The sequence below is a fragment of the Vicia villosa genome, linkage group LG2 (assembly GCF_029867415.1).
Source record: "Vicia villosa cultivar HV-30 ecotype Madison, WI linkage group LG2, Vvil1.0, whole genome shotgun sequence".
NCBI classification, from domain to species: Eukaryota; Viridiplantae; Streptophyta; class Magnoliopsida; order Fabales; family Fabaceae; genus Vicia; species Vicia villosa.
The window spans coordinates 35,859,726-35,874,859 of record NC_081181.1 but is presented as its reverse complement, the minus strand read 5'-3'; the positions used below and the strand labels follow the sequence as shown (position 1 = coordinate 35,874,859).

The following is a 15,134-nucleotide window of genomic DNA, read 5'->3' as shown; positions in this document are numbered from 1 at the left end:
AATGTTTTGAAAACAGAAAGAAGATTTTGTAAATACAGTTTTTGAAAACAAACTATGAAAAGAAAAAGGTGTTGGGACTTACACTCTATTAGAGGCCCACTTGAAAATGATTCACTGTTATGAGAAACAGTTGAAAATGATTTGTAATGATATAAGGTTTTGTTGTTTGAAAACCTTAATCATCTGTTTGATCGGAGATTGAAAACAGTTTTGCAAATTGACAAAAGTCAACCTAATTAAGGCAAAGATGAAATCCATACCTAATTAAGACCTAAATAATTAGGGTTTTATCATAAAATTATTCACAAAGTAATTAGGTTAAAACAAAATGAAAATATATATTTTAAAGTATTTAAGAAAACATTTAAAACATACTATTTTAAACCTAATTAAAATACATGAAATAAATAATATTTTTATGATTTTTTTGATTATTCATAAAATAGGTATATTAAATAACAAGTGTGTGAAAAATGAAGTGAAAATGAATTAATTTGATAGGTTAAATAATTGTGTAAAGTTGATAAAAAAATGGAAGAAAAATAGTAGTAAAAAATATGGTTTGGTCTCACCAAGGGTTGAACTCACGCCCTATAGGTTACCAAACAAAACAAATACCAACTGGGCCACGCGCGTGGCCTGCTTAAGGAAAGAGCCCATATGATTATATGTGAAAGCAAGGCATTAAATGAATTGGAAAAATAAAATGAACAAAAGGTATGAGGGGGGGATCGAACCCCAGACCTAAGGCAAGGCAAGGCTTTTGGACGCGCGCTGTAACCATTGGGACACTACGATGAATTCGTAGATAACACACCCATCATTCAAAATAAAATAAACTCAAATTTGGGAAATTCAAAAAATGGCGCCACCATCTTCATCTTAAACCTCAAGCTTCAATTTTTTTGAATTTGCTATCTCCTTCGTTTCTCAACCAAACTTAAAGATGTAAACATGGATTTTGCTCGTTTTTGAACGAGGATCATGATGGTGTTCTTTAATTTTATTTATTTTCAGTATAACATAAAATTCTCAAGCATGAACACTAAGAACCCTAAAACTGAAATTAAACATGAAATACTATATATGCATGATTTGATGCAATTGATTGAGGGCTAATGATCTATGAAGGTGCAGAAACCAACTGGTAACTTCATTTTAAATTTATCATGCGTGAATCATAGAGTTTGAAGCTTTTGAAACTTACCTGAAAAATGAAGATTTGGCTCTGATCAAAAGGTGTTACAGAGTTGTTGTAACGATCCAGATAGCTTCAATGAGTCCTTTGGAAGGTGTTGAGATGCCTGGCTTGGACTGAAAGTGCCTAGAACTTCTTGCTCGACCCCAACTGCAACAGCTCCAAGTGAGAGGTGAAGATGATGATTCTTCACGCCCAGAAGTGTTTCAGAGGTTTGGATCACCTCTAAATGACTCCCCTAAGGTGTTTGAATACTTAATTCCAAAGGAAGAGCTCTGGTTTGAAGAATCCAAGTCTTCTTGCCAAAGAACCTTTGAAAACCTTAAGTATGAAGAAAGAAGAGAGAAAGCAAGAATTATGTTGCTTTGGTGTGTTTTCTAAATGAGAAAGAGCCCTCTATTTATAGGCAATTGGCTCAGAGCAATTGAACATAGCAAGCTTGCTTAGTGTAGTGAGTTTGGTTTCTTAGCCAAGAAGAAAATTTAAAAAGATCCTAAATGCAATGATGCATTTTCGGGATAGCTTCCCCAACCATTGATCTTGTATGATCTAAGGGAACATTTCTGATTCAGAGGAGAGTTCTAATTGGCTTAGAACAAGATTCCTTGATGATTCATCATTTGCCATAAATTCAAAAATGCAATCATTACATAATCACATGCCTTTGTTTTTGGGAATCTTCTCTAATCCTTATGCAATGATGAATTTGGATGCATGGCATGTTTTCAGATGCATTAGAGGTCGTGTAGCATCACTTAGTGAAGCAAAATGCACAAAATTGCAAAGTTTCAAATTGTACATGACCTATAATTTCACTTCATAAGGCCAACTTTGAACAAGCATAACTCTTAGCTCAATATGAATTTGGAGAAGGTTGAACACAATTTGGAAAGCCCTAAACATCTACTTCAAATCATTAGTTTATGGTTCCTTCATAATCCTTTGGCAAATTTGTGAAAAATGAGGCCAAAGTTGGAAGAAAAATAGGTTAAAAACACTTAGGAAATTTTCTAAGTGTTTATGACCTAAAACTTCAAAATTTCCAAATCTCTTAAATGATTGATCTTTTGAAAAAAGTTCCATTGTAAGATTTTTTTTATTTTGCAAGATCTACAACTTTCATGTTGGAAGTTTTTTGAGTTGTGTAGGTGAAATTTTGAGTTCCCACAATGCCCTCAAAAACCCTAATTCCCGACTTTTTGCTCCTTGAAGATTCTTCTTGAATTTCTTTGGTCAAATGACTTTAATATCCATATATTGATGATATTGATCCTTGAAAGTCATGGTTTGACCGAAAATATTAAAAGTCAAAGGTGATCCCATACAGTTGACTTTTTCCAAATAAGGTGAGATTTTGGACTTTTGTGTGGAATTAAGATCTTCTCCTCAAATGAGTGATGTAAATGGGTTATATTGAGGTAGCAGAGGTTCTTGAATCATGTCTTGAGTTTTGGATCCATGCCCTGATTAAAAGTCAACTATCCAGATGAATTAGGTTAAAAACCCTAATTGTCGACCAGATGAAATTGGTGACTGTGGATCTTGAATTGAGGTGTGATGTCCAGTGGATCTTATTGTATGGATCATTTGAAGATGATTGAAGTCTTTAATAGATGTCCTGGAGCTTTTTAGGGTTTCCCAAAGGTGATCCCTGATTTCAGTCCTTGATAGGCTCAAAAACCCTAGTCTGGTGACCTGAGTAAATCTGTACTCAGAAGACTGGGTGTCTAATCAATCATAGGTGAAAAAATGAAGCTCTTGAGTCCTATGATTATGTTAGAGACTAATCCTTCTACTGATTGATCCTTTGCCTGAGTTTTCTTGTCTTTGAACATCCTTGATTAAATGCCAAATGAAGAAGTGACTGCTCTGGGTACTTGCTTTGACCTGATGAAAATCCTGAAGATATGTCATCTCAGGGGGGTCAAAAATTAGGGTATGACAAACTCCCTAGCCATCGGTTTTGCTTGATCTTAGGGGACAAATTTGATGCAGAAATGAGCTCTAATTGGTTGGGAGAAGATTCCTTTGATGAATCACCACTTGGCCATAAATTCTCAAAATGCAATCATTACATAATCACATGTTTTGGTTTTGGAATATTCCCTTCAAATATTTGTGCAATGATGCAAATGATTTTCTCTTATCCTTGCAATGTTTCTGAAGTTTAGAGGCACCAATTAGTGTAAGCACTTGCATAAAATTGCAAATTTCAAACTTAGGCATGACCTATAATTTCACTTCAAATACCTAACTTTTATCAATCATATCTCTTAGCTCAAGATGAATTTGGAGAAGGTTGAGCACAATTTAGAAATACCTTAACATTTACTTCAATTCTTTAGTTTGGAGTTTCTTCAAAATCATTCGGGAAATTTGTGAAAAATGGGCTTAAAGTTTAAAGAAAACTAGGGTTTTTTGCTAGTTTCATGGAGGCAGCAACTTTGAAGCTCCATATCTCTTCAATGGTTGATTTCTAGCCAAAAAATCATATGTGACAAAGTTTTTCATTGGATCAAAATCTACAACTTTGATGTTGGAATTTTTTTTCAGTTTGTACTTGAAATTTTGAGATATTCCCTTACAAAGTTTTGAAAAAAAGACCTTTAAAAACTTGGAAAAATTTCTAAGTATGAAAAGTCAATCTTTGACATTTTGATCCTTAATTGATTTTCTTGATTTTTCTTGGTCAAATGACTTCAATAATCACATATTGATGATATTGATCCTTAAAAGTCATGTCTTGACCCAAAACCCTAAAAGTCAGAGATGGTCTTGTACAGTTGACTTTTTCAGATGAAGTGAAATCTTGGACCTTTGTGATGAATCAAGCTCTCCCCCTCAAATGAATGGTATGAATGGATTATATTGGGGAAATAGAAGTCCATGAGACATGTTTTGAGTTGTGGATCCATGTCCTGATTAAAAGACAATTGTTCTGATGAATTAGGTCAAAAACCCGAATTGTAGACCAGATGAAACTGATGACTGTAGATCTTGAATTGAGGTACAATGCCCAGTGGATATTTTCATATGGATCATTTGAAGAGGATTGAACCCTTTGAGTGATGTCTTGGAGCTTTTTAGGTTTTCCCAAATGTGGTCCCTGATTTCAGTCCTTGGTGGGCTCAAAACCCTAGTCTAGTGACCTGAGCAAACCTGAATCCTGATGACTGGTGTCTAATCAATCATAGGTGAATGAATGAATCATTTGAGTCTTGTGATTGTATTAGAGGTTATTCTCATATTGATTAATCCTTTGCCTGAACTCCTTTGTCCTTGAGCATCCTCAATCGAGTACCAGATAAACAAGTGTCTGCTCTGAGAATATAGTCCTAGATTTGTGATGATTCTTGAATTCTTTCTTTTGGTCATCACTCATAGCTTGTCTTGTAATCTTGACTCCACGAGTGTTTACAGAATGTCTGTAACCATCCAACACCAAATCCCATAAGTCACCATCTTGACAAATAAAGTAACTTTCAAGTCTATCCTTCCAATACTCAAAGTTTTCACCATCAAAGACTGGTGGTCTATTGTAACCATTGAAGCTACTGCTTCCATTGTTACCATTGTTTAGCTCAGGAGGAGGAGTAGATGAAGTTGTTTCAACCATTTTGATTTTGTGTATTTCTCCCTGAATCTTTTGTCTAACACGGTTAAGTGCTTGCACCTAGAACCGGCGCCCTGATGCCAATTGAAGGAGTGAAAAACACTTAGAAAGGGGGGATTGAATAAGTGTAACTTCTCAAAAATGGTAGATAAAAATAAATAACACAATTATTTTTATCCTGGTTCGTTGTTAACTAAACTACTCCAGTCCATCTCTGACAAGGTTATTTACCTCAACTGAGGATTTAATCCACTAATCAAACTGATTACAATGGTTCTCTACTTAGATACCCTCTAAGTCTTCTAGAGTCTACAGATCACAACTTGATCACTCTAGGAAATCCTTTTACAATCAATGTAAAATAAATATTACAAGAGTTTTGATTTGCTTCTAATAAAGTTGTAATCACAAAGTGATATTTCTCTTAAGTTCTAGTTCTTAACACTCACTAAAAATATTACAAAGTTGTGAGGTTGAAGATGAAGTTCTTCTTTGCTTTTTAATTAGACAGCGTTTCAGTGTTTTCACGTGAGAGAGTTGTTGATGCTTCTGAATCAGAACTTTTATTTATAGGCGTTAAGAGGAAATGACCTTTGGGAGCATTTAATGCTTTGCGTGAATAGTACAATGCTGCATTTAATGTTTCACACTTTTGTCAACTACCTCGAGCCATGATTTTGCTACTTTTACTGACTTTGCCTTTTGTAGCTTCTAATGTTCCTTTTGTCAGTCAGAGATTTGACGTTATAGCCTTTTGTACTTGTACTTTCTTCTAGACTCAGAATGTGTAGAATAGACGTTTGAATTTTAGAGTCTTCAGCTTTGGTGTAGATGCAACTTCTGTCTTCAGACTTGAAGTGCTTTGAGCGTGATACCATCAGAGCTTCAGAGCTTTACTTTTGACTGCCATCTTCTGATGCTTACCAGTTCCTGTTCTGATTCTGCAGGACCATCTTCTGATGTCTTACCAGACCATGTTCTGATGAAGCCATTCAGAACTTCTGGGTCAGTGCTTCTGAGCGCTGATTTGTGCATACTCTTTTATACTTTTCCAGAAATGGAAAACGTGAATAATTAGAGTACCACATTCTCTTATACAAAATTAATACATATTGTTATCATCCAAACTTAGAATATTGATCAGAACATTTCTTGTTCTAACAAGTAGGACCTAGGCATTCATTGCATCTGGAAATCCTCTGAGGCGTGGGCCGGAGGTTCTGTTTGTGTTTGTTTACGACTTCCAGTTATTTTCTTGTTCAACCATCTCAGAGGACTTTCCCCGTGGACGGTGGCTTCAGAGGACTTTCCCCGTTAGCTAGAACGTTTATTTCCCATTATTTTCTTGTTCAACCGTCTCGGAGGACTTTCCCCGTGGACAGTGGCTTCTGAGGACTTTCCCTGTTAGTTAGAACGTTTATTTCCCTTTATTTTCTTGTCCAACCATCTCGGAGGACTTTCCCCATGGACGGTGGCTTCGGAGGAATTTCCCCGTTAGCTAGAACGTCTCCCCGTACCCAGGTCGCTACTTCGGTAGTTTGTTTGATTTACGAGATGAGCTTGATTGTGTGCCATTACTGTGTACATGCCAGTTGTGCATTATGTGATATGCCTGTTATATGTTATCTGTGATGCTTGTTCGTATGATATCTTTGTGATGCTTGTTCACTATCTTCTTTTCTGCGATGCCTGTTTGTATGATTTGTGATGCTTGTTCACACACCTGTGAAGGATAGAAAAACACTTAGAAAGGGAGGGTTTGAATAAGTGTGACTTTAAAAACTCTTAAGACAAAAACAATTAACACAATTATTTTTATCCTAGTTCGTTATTAATGAAACTACTCCAATCCACCCCCTTAGAGTGATTTACCTCAACTGAGGATTTAATCCACTAATCAATCTTGATTACAATGGTTATCCACTTAGAAACACTCTAAGTCTTCTAGAGTGTTCTGATCACACCTTGATCACTCTAGGAAATCACCACTTAGAAACTTCTAAGTCTTCTAGAGTCTACTGATCTCACTGATCACTCTAGGAAATCACCACTTAGAAACTTCTAAGTCTTCTAGAGTCTACTGATCTCACTGATCACTCTAGGAACCTTTTACAAATCAATGTAAAATAAATGTTTACAAGAGTATTCAAATGCTTCTTAAAAAGCTATAATCCCAACTGTGATATTTCTCTTAAGTTCTAAGCTTAATTCTCACTAAGATATTACAAGTGAAGTGAGGTTGAAGATGAAGTTTGAGAGCTTTTGAAATTGACAGCGTTTCTGTATTTTTGCGCAAGAGTTGTATATTTTGAGCTTCTGATCAGAGCTTCATATTTATAGGCGTTTTGAAAAGATGACCGTTGGGAGCATTTAAAGCGTTGCGTGTTCCGTACAGCTTTGCATTTAATGTTTCACTCTTTTGCCAACTACCTCGAGCCTTGCTTTTGCTGCTTCTACTGACTTTGCCTTTTGTAGCTTCTAACGTTCCTTTTGTCAGTCAGCGTAGCCTGTCATCTTGTACTTGCTTCTGATCTGATGTTTGTAGATACAGCGTTTGAATAATCAGAGTCAAACAGCTTGGTGCAGAGCATCTTCTTATTTTCTGACTTTGAAGTGCTTGAGCGTGATACCATAAGAACTTCAGTGCTTCTGCTTCTGATCTCATGTTCTTCTGATGCTTCATAAACCATGTTCTGATTCTGCTAGACCATCTTCTGATGTCTTGCGAGAGCATGTTCTAATGTTGCATTCTTGAACCTTCTGAGTCAGTACTTCTGGCGCTGAATTGTGCGTACTCCTTATATAATTCCTGAATTGGAAAATGTAAAGGATTAGAGTACCACATTATCTTATACAAAATTCATATACATTATTATCATCAAAACAAGAATATTGATCAGAACAAATCTTGTTCTAACAACCTGCACATGTATGCCGGTTACATGTTGTTTGCGATGCATGTTCGCATCTTTATTTGTGATACTTGTTCACATCTGACGTGTATGTCTATTACATGTTTGTCATGCATGTATGCCTGTTACGTGAATGTCATTTATATGATATGCCTGTTAGTATGATATCACTTGCGATGCTTGTTCACACACTCACATTCGTGTATACCTGTTACATGTTTGTCTTTCTATCTACGATGCATGTTCGTATGATATCTTTGCGATTCCTGTTCGCCTGTTCTTATCTGTGATGCCTGTTCACATGCCATGTTTGCTAGGATCTTTGTGATGCTCCTTGTTTGCATGCTCCCTTAAGGTGCTCGGTTCCGTTTCTCTAGGAGACGCGAGTCGAGATAGAAACATAAACTTTTGAGCCGAACTACGGCGCTCTAATTTCTCCATTGCACGTTGGAGGTACGTAGGCACAGGGCACGAACGCCCTAGCGAGCGAACTTTTCTTTTTTTTGTTGTTTTGTTCGACTTTTTCCTTCATCTTGTTTGCCTACTATTTGCATGTTTCCTGTTACCTGGCTTATCCTTCCATTGCATGTTTCCCTTAGCACTTTGCATGATACACACACACACACACACCCTTAGATTAGAAACTAACAAGAATGGATCTTGTGGAGTACCATAGACGTGAGGGGTGCTAATACCTCCCCCTCACGTAACAGACACCTTTACCCATTCTCTGAGACCACTGCTTGTTATTTGGTTTTCTTCGATATTTTCCATTCCTTAGCGTAGGATAAATATATGTTCGATGGCGACTTCATTGTTATTGTTTCAATGATTTTTCCAGTTGCTTCAAAATGAAATTATAGTTGCAGATTCAAACCAAATACTCCTAAATCTTTAATCACAATAAGAACACAACAACAACAAATATGTTACGAATAAATATGTTATGAATACAAAAAGGAGGAGAAGGAAAACGAAAGCTATTATTGATAAACACTACAAAACTCGATTACTAATAAACCCACAAATCCTTGAGCAGCGCAATCGATTCGTGAAGTCATTGAGGAAAACGAAGTCGCCAGGAAAAGTAAATACCTTGATGGAGAAAGATCAGTGTTATACCAAAGGCAACTGCAAAAATGAAAGAATAATCAATAATGAAACCGAAAATGTTAGCGGAAAATAAAGAAATCAAAAATAAAAATGATGTTTATGAAGAAGATCATAGTTGACGTTGATGAAGATGACGAGAGAGAAGGGGTGGTGTTATTTTGAAAGGGTAGAACATGGAGGAGCTGCTAGGGTTTCAGAGAGAGGAAGAGGAAGAAAGAGAAAAGTGAGGGAAAATGGATGGGTTTTTCAGTTTTCAAAGATTGATAATTTCATAAAAAATAATTTTTAATAATTTATTTAATCTTGTATATATTTTATATTTAATATTTAAAAATTATCAATAACACAAATTTATCTAAAATAAAGTAGTTAATTTTTAATTTACAAAATTTTAAAATTAAAAATAATAGATTATAGATTAGGTAGACCTAAAATTTTCTTTTTAAAATAATAATAATAATATTATTATTATTATTATTAAATTAATAATTTATTGTATATCATATATTATTATATAAAAAATAAATTTAATTGGAATACACAGACGTTGTGAAGAAATTTTTCATTGTCAGTGTATCACGACCTTAATTTGTTGAAAGTGTTTAATTTTTATTTTAATTTTTTAAAATAATATAATTGAGTGATTGTGATGCATTGATAGTGTAAAAAAATTTACGGTGCATACCAATTAAACTCTAAAAAAAATTATTCCCTTGTCTTCACTGATACAATTTTTAAATACATTTAATTTTGAATGAAAATAAACATAACATATATCTTTGACTTTTTCTTTAATACTAGTAATATACTAATTTCGATTATATTTATAAAAAAAAATAGATTTATTTAATGATTAATATATTTAAATTATATTATTGACCAAATAGATGAATCTAAAAATTTAATTTTCTTTTATAAATAAAACCAAAGCACATATAAAATATCATTTAGGAATGAATTTGTGATATACTATCAATTTATACTGACACAACATTGTATTTATACAAATTAATTTCTTTAATTTTTAAAATTTTGAGAATAAAGCAATTTAAGAATTTTCGGAATAATATATACAGGTCAGAATCTTTCACAAAACTACCATCTTTTTCCATTTTAAATACCAAACTATCATACTTTTCCAAATAAATCCCAAAATACCACTTTTTCAATATATATATATATATATATATATATATATATATATATATATATATATATATATATATATATATATATATATATATATATATATATATATATATATATATATATATATATATATATATTATTTGAAGTGCATCCGCCAACTGAATGGGCGGATCCTTTTATTTTATTTAATTTTTTAAATTTCCTGCAGATTTTCTTGCGAAAATTAGCGTTAGCGGAATTTTCTACGAAAATTGGTTTCTGTAAAACTTCTTACGAAATTTCCTGCAGAATTTAATAAAAAACTATTTTAAAAAATTATATTTTTAGAGAATCCACAGAAAAATTCGCAGATAATTCTCTAAAAAAATTCGCAGGTAATTAACAAATAAATTTGAAGAAAAATAATAGTGTCCGCCAAAGCATTGGGCGGATGTTCAGTGCCAAAAATTTTGTTTTCTGGAAACATGGTTGTTTGGGAATAAATTTGAAAGGTATGGTATTTTAGATAATAAATTGAAAATGAATGGTACTTGTAAAAGATCCTACAGGTCACATAAGCGAGTCATCGACACGTTGAATGGGCAATCTTCTAAATCTATTGTTAGTAGGACCCATTTGATGTGATTTTCATTCATCATTTGCAAACAAAAGAAAAAGTTTATAAATTTAAAAACAGAAGCAGTATTTATATTTTATATAGTATCTTATATTTCAGCATGTGTAACCTTTGTTTTTTAGCTCTTAAACAGTGCTAGGAATATAAGATACTTACTCCGTCCCATAATAAAGAGTGACATATTTGAAATAAAATAATGTCTCAAAATTAATGATTCATAATTTTCTATACACTTTTTCCAATTTTACCTTCTAATTAATAAAAAAATTTATCATTCTCAATACATAATAGGAGCACTATAGTAAAAATATTATTCTCTCTTATTTTTATACCTTTTTTTTAATATGTGTGAAATGACCCAATGAATCACTCATTGTAGGACTGAGGGAGTAATACTCACGTCCATTTCAACCCATCTCATGAATAAGTCACCTATTTAGAAACCATCGAAAACGAAATTTGCTTTTTTTTTTCTTATCTTGCTTGCAACACAATGAAATAAAAAATTCAACCTGTTGCGACGGCAAAAAATAACCAAGATAAATTATGTAAAATAATCTAGACCACGTAGTATTTACAATCAGAAGAAGTGGAAATTCCGAGTATACAAACTTGAAGCACACTTTAGTATGCAGTACTCACGTGTAACAAAAACAAGGGGCTGGTTTAACAGTATATGATGCAAGTTGCATGACAAAGAAACAAAAAGATCCCTGGTTTTTATTATTGTTGATTCCTCTATGTCTGCCAACTAAGGTGACTTTACCAATCACATAAAAAGTGACAACAACGTGCTTATGGATAAGGAAGGAACTAGATTACACATCAAACCTTTGAAATTTTATATACAAGTTGGCTGAAAATCATGGTTTCCTAATTTTATACTTCTCCTTCTACCCATGTTGTATGTAGTTGAATGCATAAAGTTTTAAATATCTATCACACTGTCACGTAAAGACTTAAGTTACAAGTGTTATAAAGACTAATGCAGATTCAGTCGTTAGAAGTATTGTGTCACTAATTATGGTTGTTGCGATATAAGTTTATTTGTTCTTCATCACAAAAACGGTGTGAATAACGTTATTCCCAATACTGTTTAGCGGCTGTTTTGGCAGAAAGTAATGCAATAGATTGAACTGTGGCATTCCAACAACAAATCTACATGTTAAAAAGATTACATCTCGTTCATTATAATATACATAAATTTTACTTCACAAATTTACCCTACAAATTATTTATCCGACAAGTTAAAGAGAAACAGAAAGGGTGAAAAACAAAGAAAAAAAAAAGAAGAAATGAAATCATAAAATCAAGAGGCAAACAACTACAAGGCTCGAAGCTTAAGCCTATTTACAGTGGTTCTTATTCTTCCTAACTTCATCCAAATCTCAACAAGAACCATTTCTAACAATCCTCTATTGCAGCCAAAGGGCATAACTCTTTGTTCTATAGCTCTCTCCATCATAAACCAACATATGCTCAACTTCAAAACTGGCACGAAGTACCGAGCCTCTGTCTCTGCCTCTGGCCTAAAGTTATGGATTTCCTCTTGGCAAATGCTGGATACAGCGACTCTTGAAACTTTTCCAAAAATAAGGTCCATTCATCTTCAGTCATATTGTCAACCTTCACAAAGCTTACACTTGTAGGAAGCTGCTCATTCGCACTCCTATGGCTAGATGATGTATTCACAGAGTAGCCATTTTCCGGTTTTCCTCCAGAGTGTTTCTGCTTTTTCTCGGCTAACATAGTATTTTTCAGCGAAACAGTAATCTCCGGAATAGATGGAACTTTTTCTCGAGCCTGAGGAGATTCTTCATCACTTCCCTCCTCCTCCTCTTCAATGCTCTCATCTAATTTGGAAAGTGGGCTGCGAGTATGTCCATTCCCAAGAGTATGTTGAAAAGTTGCTCTGAGGAGAGGATCATCCATTGACAATGACATCTTTGGTGTGAAACCCGCGGGTCCACCTTCATCACAGTCGATATCGAACAAGAATTCATCGTCTAACACATCAGTCCTTGGAGATATTTCCTCCCGCTCAGTCAACATCTTTCTTGCCTCCAAACAAACAACCTCAAGATCACTGGGCTCCTCCTCACCTCTGTGGAACTCACGAGTCATCATCTCGCCAATTTCAGCAAGACAGAGACCAGATTCAGCAGCCTCCTTGAGAAAAATAGTGCAGAGCACCAACACTCTCAAACAGGCCTCTCGAATCATTGGCAGCTCCATACGAAGCATCTCGCAGTCGCGAACAGGGTCTAGATCGCGAATGTAGGCAAGCTCTTCCTCAGAAAACGGAATCGAAGCTTGAGGCCAATGAATCCACTCAAAATAAGGATCCTCCAAAGTTTCTGGCAGGCAAAGCCCATGATCAATAGGAATCAACTCCACCTGACCAAAAGTCCCAATGCCATTACCAAATTTTCTAACTAACAAGTTTCCAGCATGCCTGTCCGTGTTAAGAATCCTAATATCTAATATCCCTATACGATGCACCGAAGCAACCGGGAAGCTTGATGTACCATGATCACTGGCATCAAAATCATGATGTATGAACTGCTGACAAGAAGCAATCTTGCTAACCAATCTCTTTCTCCGAAAACAATTCCCATTGACCTCATCATTGACATTAAAGATTGAGTGAGTAACCTTAACCAAGGCAGTAGGAGGCACATTTGCAAAATGATCATAGTCAAGAAGATAAGCCGCAACCTCCCTAAAACCCGTCTCCCCAACCCGAACAGATCGTTTCAACCCCGGCTGCCCAAGAGCTTTACCAACAAAACCTTTAGGGTTATTTGGCGCAAAAGGCTCCTCATCTGTCGGTTTCACAATAGCAACACTATCCCCATTACAGTCCCTAAAATAATATGCACCTCCAAGCCCACCCGTAGCAGGAACTGGATCTATCCCCATATTAATCGCCTTCACAATTTCCTTAACCATGTGTTTCATTATATCAAGACGTTTGGACTGTCCCAATATCTCAATAGGACCACTTTTATCCCTTTGCTGGATATCCCTTCCATTTGGGGACAAACAAGGAGTAGATGAACTTCTATGGATAAGATTCCTTGTGAGTAAAAGCGGCGAATCATTCCTAATGGCACTAAGGTCATTCTTCAACACAATATCACCAAAAGTAAGAGAACTTTCTTCAACAGAGACATTAAGAGCAAGTTGCAGCCTCCTTTTGACAGTATGTACATTATCACCACGATCCAATTCCATGCCAAGAACACAGCCCTTATCAGTTTGGATGAACACGCGTCTCCTACCAGCAGGCTGCCTCTGGCTCTGGCTCTGACTCCCATGGTACTCCCTCCCAAGAGGGCTCCTCATCAATGAAACTGCCATCTGGGTCTGAACAGGACTCTCTAGTTTCCGAGACATAAACAAACCCAGAAGGAACAAACCTTTTTTTTTTCTCTTCTTCAACCCAATAATACTAATTTTTCTTTGGGCAGACTCACAAATTTCACATCAACCCAACAAACCCCATATGCTTATGTAGTATAACAAAAATAACAAAAATCTGCACAAATAAATATGATGTTTCAGATTCAGTCCAATTCACTAGGTTATGTATATAAATCACACCAAATAATTAATAAATTAAATACAGATTTAAAGAAATTAAAACACATGCAACTGTTTCTGAACATTACAATTAAACCTATAACACATGTGGTTACACATGTGGTTTTTGAGGATCAAAACAACAATTAATAAGAGAACTGAAAAACAAAAAAACTCCTATTACTTGATCTGATTAACTGTTCAATTACTTATCTCAATAACAAAAAAAAGAAACGTACAAAATTAAATATACCCTTAATAAAGGGAAAGAAATTGAACAGACTGATGGAGCTTGAACTTGAGCTTCCAATTTAAACTAGCTCTATGAAAAAGTGAACTGAGTTTGAGGGTTAAAGAAGAATCTCGGGCTTGAGACAACTCGTCCGAGTCGACTCAAAGGGTTTTAAGTAAAAGGAAAAACAATAGAGATAAGCTTTTAAGAAAAACAAGAAACCTTGTAGTTTATATTTATGCTTCTCTTTCTCAATTTTATGTTCGGAATGTTCTTGCTTTAACCCGAATGGTGGAATCAGGTTAAGAAACTAACCCTGGTTAAGAATTGACCAGAATGGCCATCATTGTAGTCTTGGGTGAGGGGAAAGGAAGAGTCTAGAATAGGAATGAAGGCCGTTGGATTGCGCCGCGAGATTAACTATAGGTATGTGGTGAGGGTGACGTGGAGATAAGGGACTGGGTGATTAAGGGGGTCACCATTAAAGAAGGAGAGTTAACGCCGCGAGATTAACTATAGGTATGTGGTGAGGGTGACGTGGAGATAAGGGACTGGGTGATTAAGGGGGTCACCATTAAAGAAGGAGAGTTAACGAATCAGAATCAGAGCGAGGTGTTTTGTAATTTTATGAAGTCATTTTTTTTCTACTGGCCAGTCTTTGCATGCCAGCGTGTTATCTTCACGTGTTTATGAAATGGTAAAACTATATTTGTTGC

At 35.1% G+C, this 15,134-nt stretch overlaps 1 protein-coding gene across 3 annotated transcripts; it reads right to left on the bottom strand.

Moving 5' to 3' along the window:
* Window positions 1–11,738: 11,738 nt before the first annotated feature.
* On the bottom strand, window positions 11,739–14,829 carry LOC131650015 (phosphatidylinositol 4-kinase gamma 5-like). 3 transcript variants are annotated; one of them, XM_058919757.1, is made up of 2 exons: window positions 14,641–14,829; window positions 11,739–14,142 (listed from the first exon to the last, which is right to left on the bottom strand). In XM_058919757.1, the coding sequence occupies exon 2, from the start codon at window positions 13,998–14,000 to the stop codon at window positions 12,087–12,089; it is 1,914 nt and encodes a 637-aa protein (XP_058775740.1). In that variant the 5' UTR covers window positions 14,001–14,142; window positions 14,641–14,829; the 3' UTR covers window positions 11,739–12,086. The 3 variants fall into 3 exon arrangements, with proteins under 3 accessions (XP_058775740.1, XP_058775739.1, XP_058775738.1); XM_058919756.1 differs by lacking the exon at window positions 14,641–14,829 and adding an exon at window positions 14,426–14,634; XM_058919755.1 differs by lacking the exon at window positions 14,641–14,829 and adding an exon at window positions 14,440–14,634.
* Window positions 14,830–15,134: the final 305 nt, after the last annotated feature.

What these genes read in the sequence shown, in the direction of transcription:
- LOC131650015 (XM_058919757.1), bottom strand. Translation starts at nt 14,000, where the DNA reads ATGTCTCGGAAACTAGAGAGTCCTGTTCAGACCCAGATGGCAGTTTCA.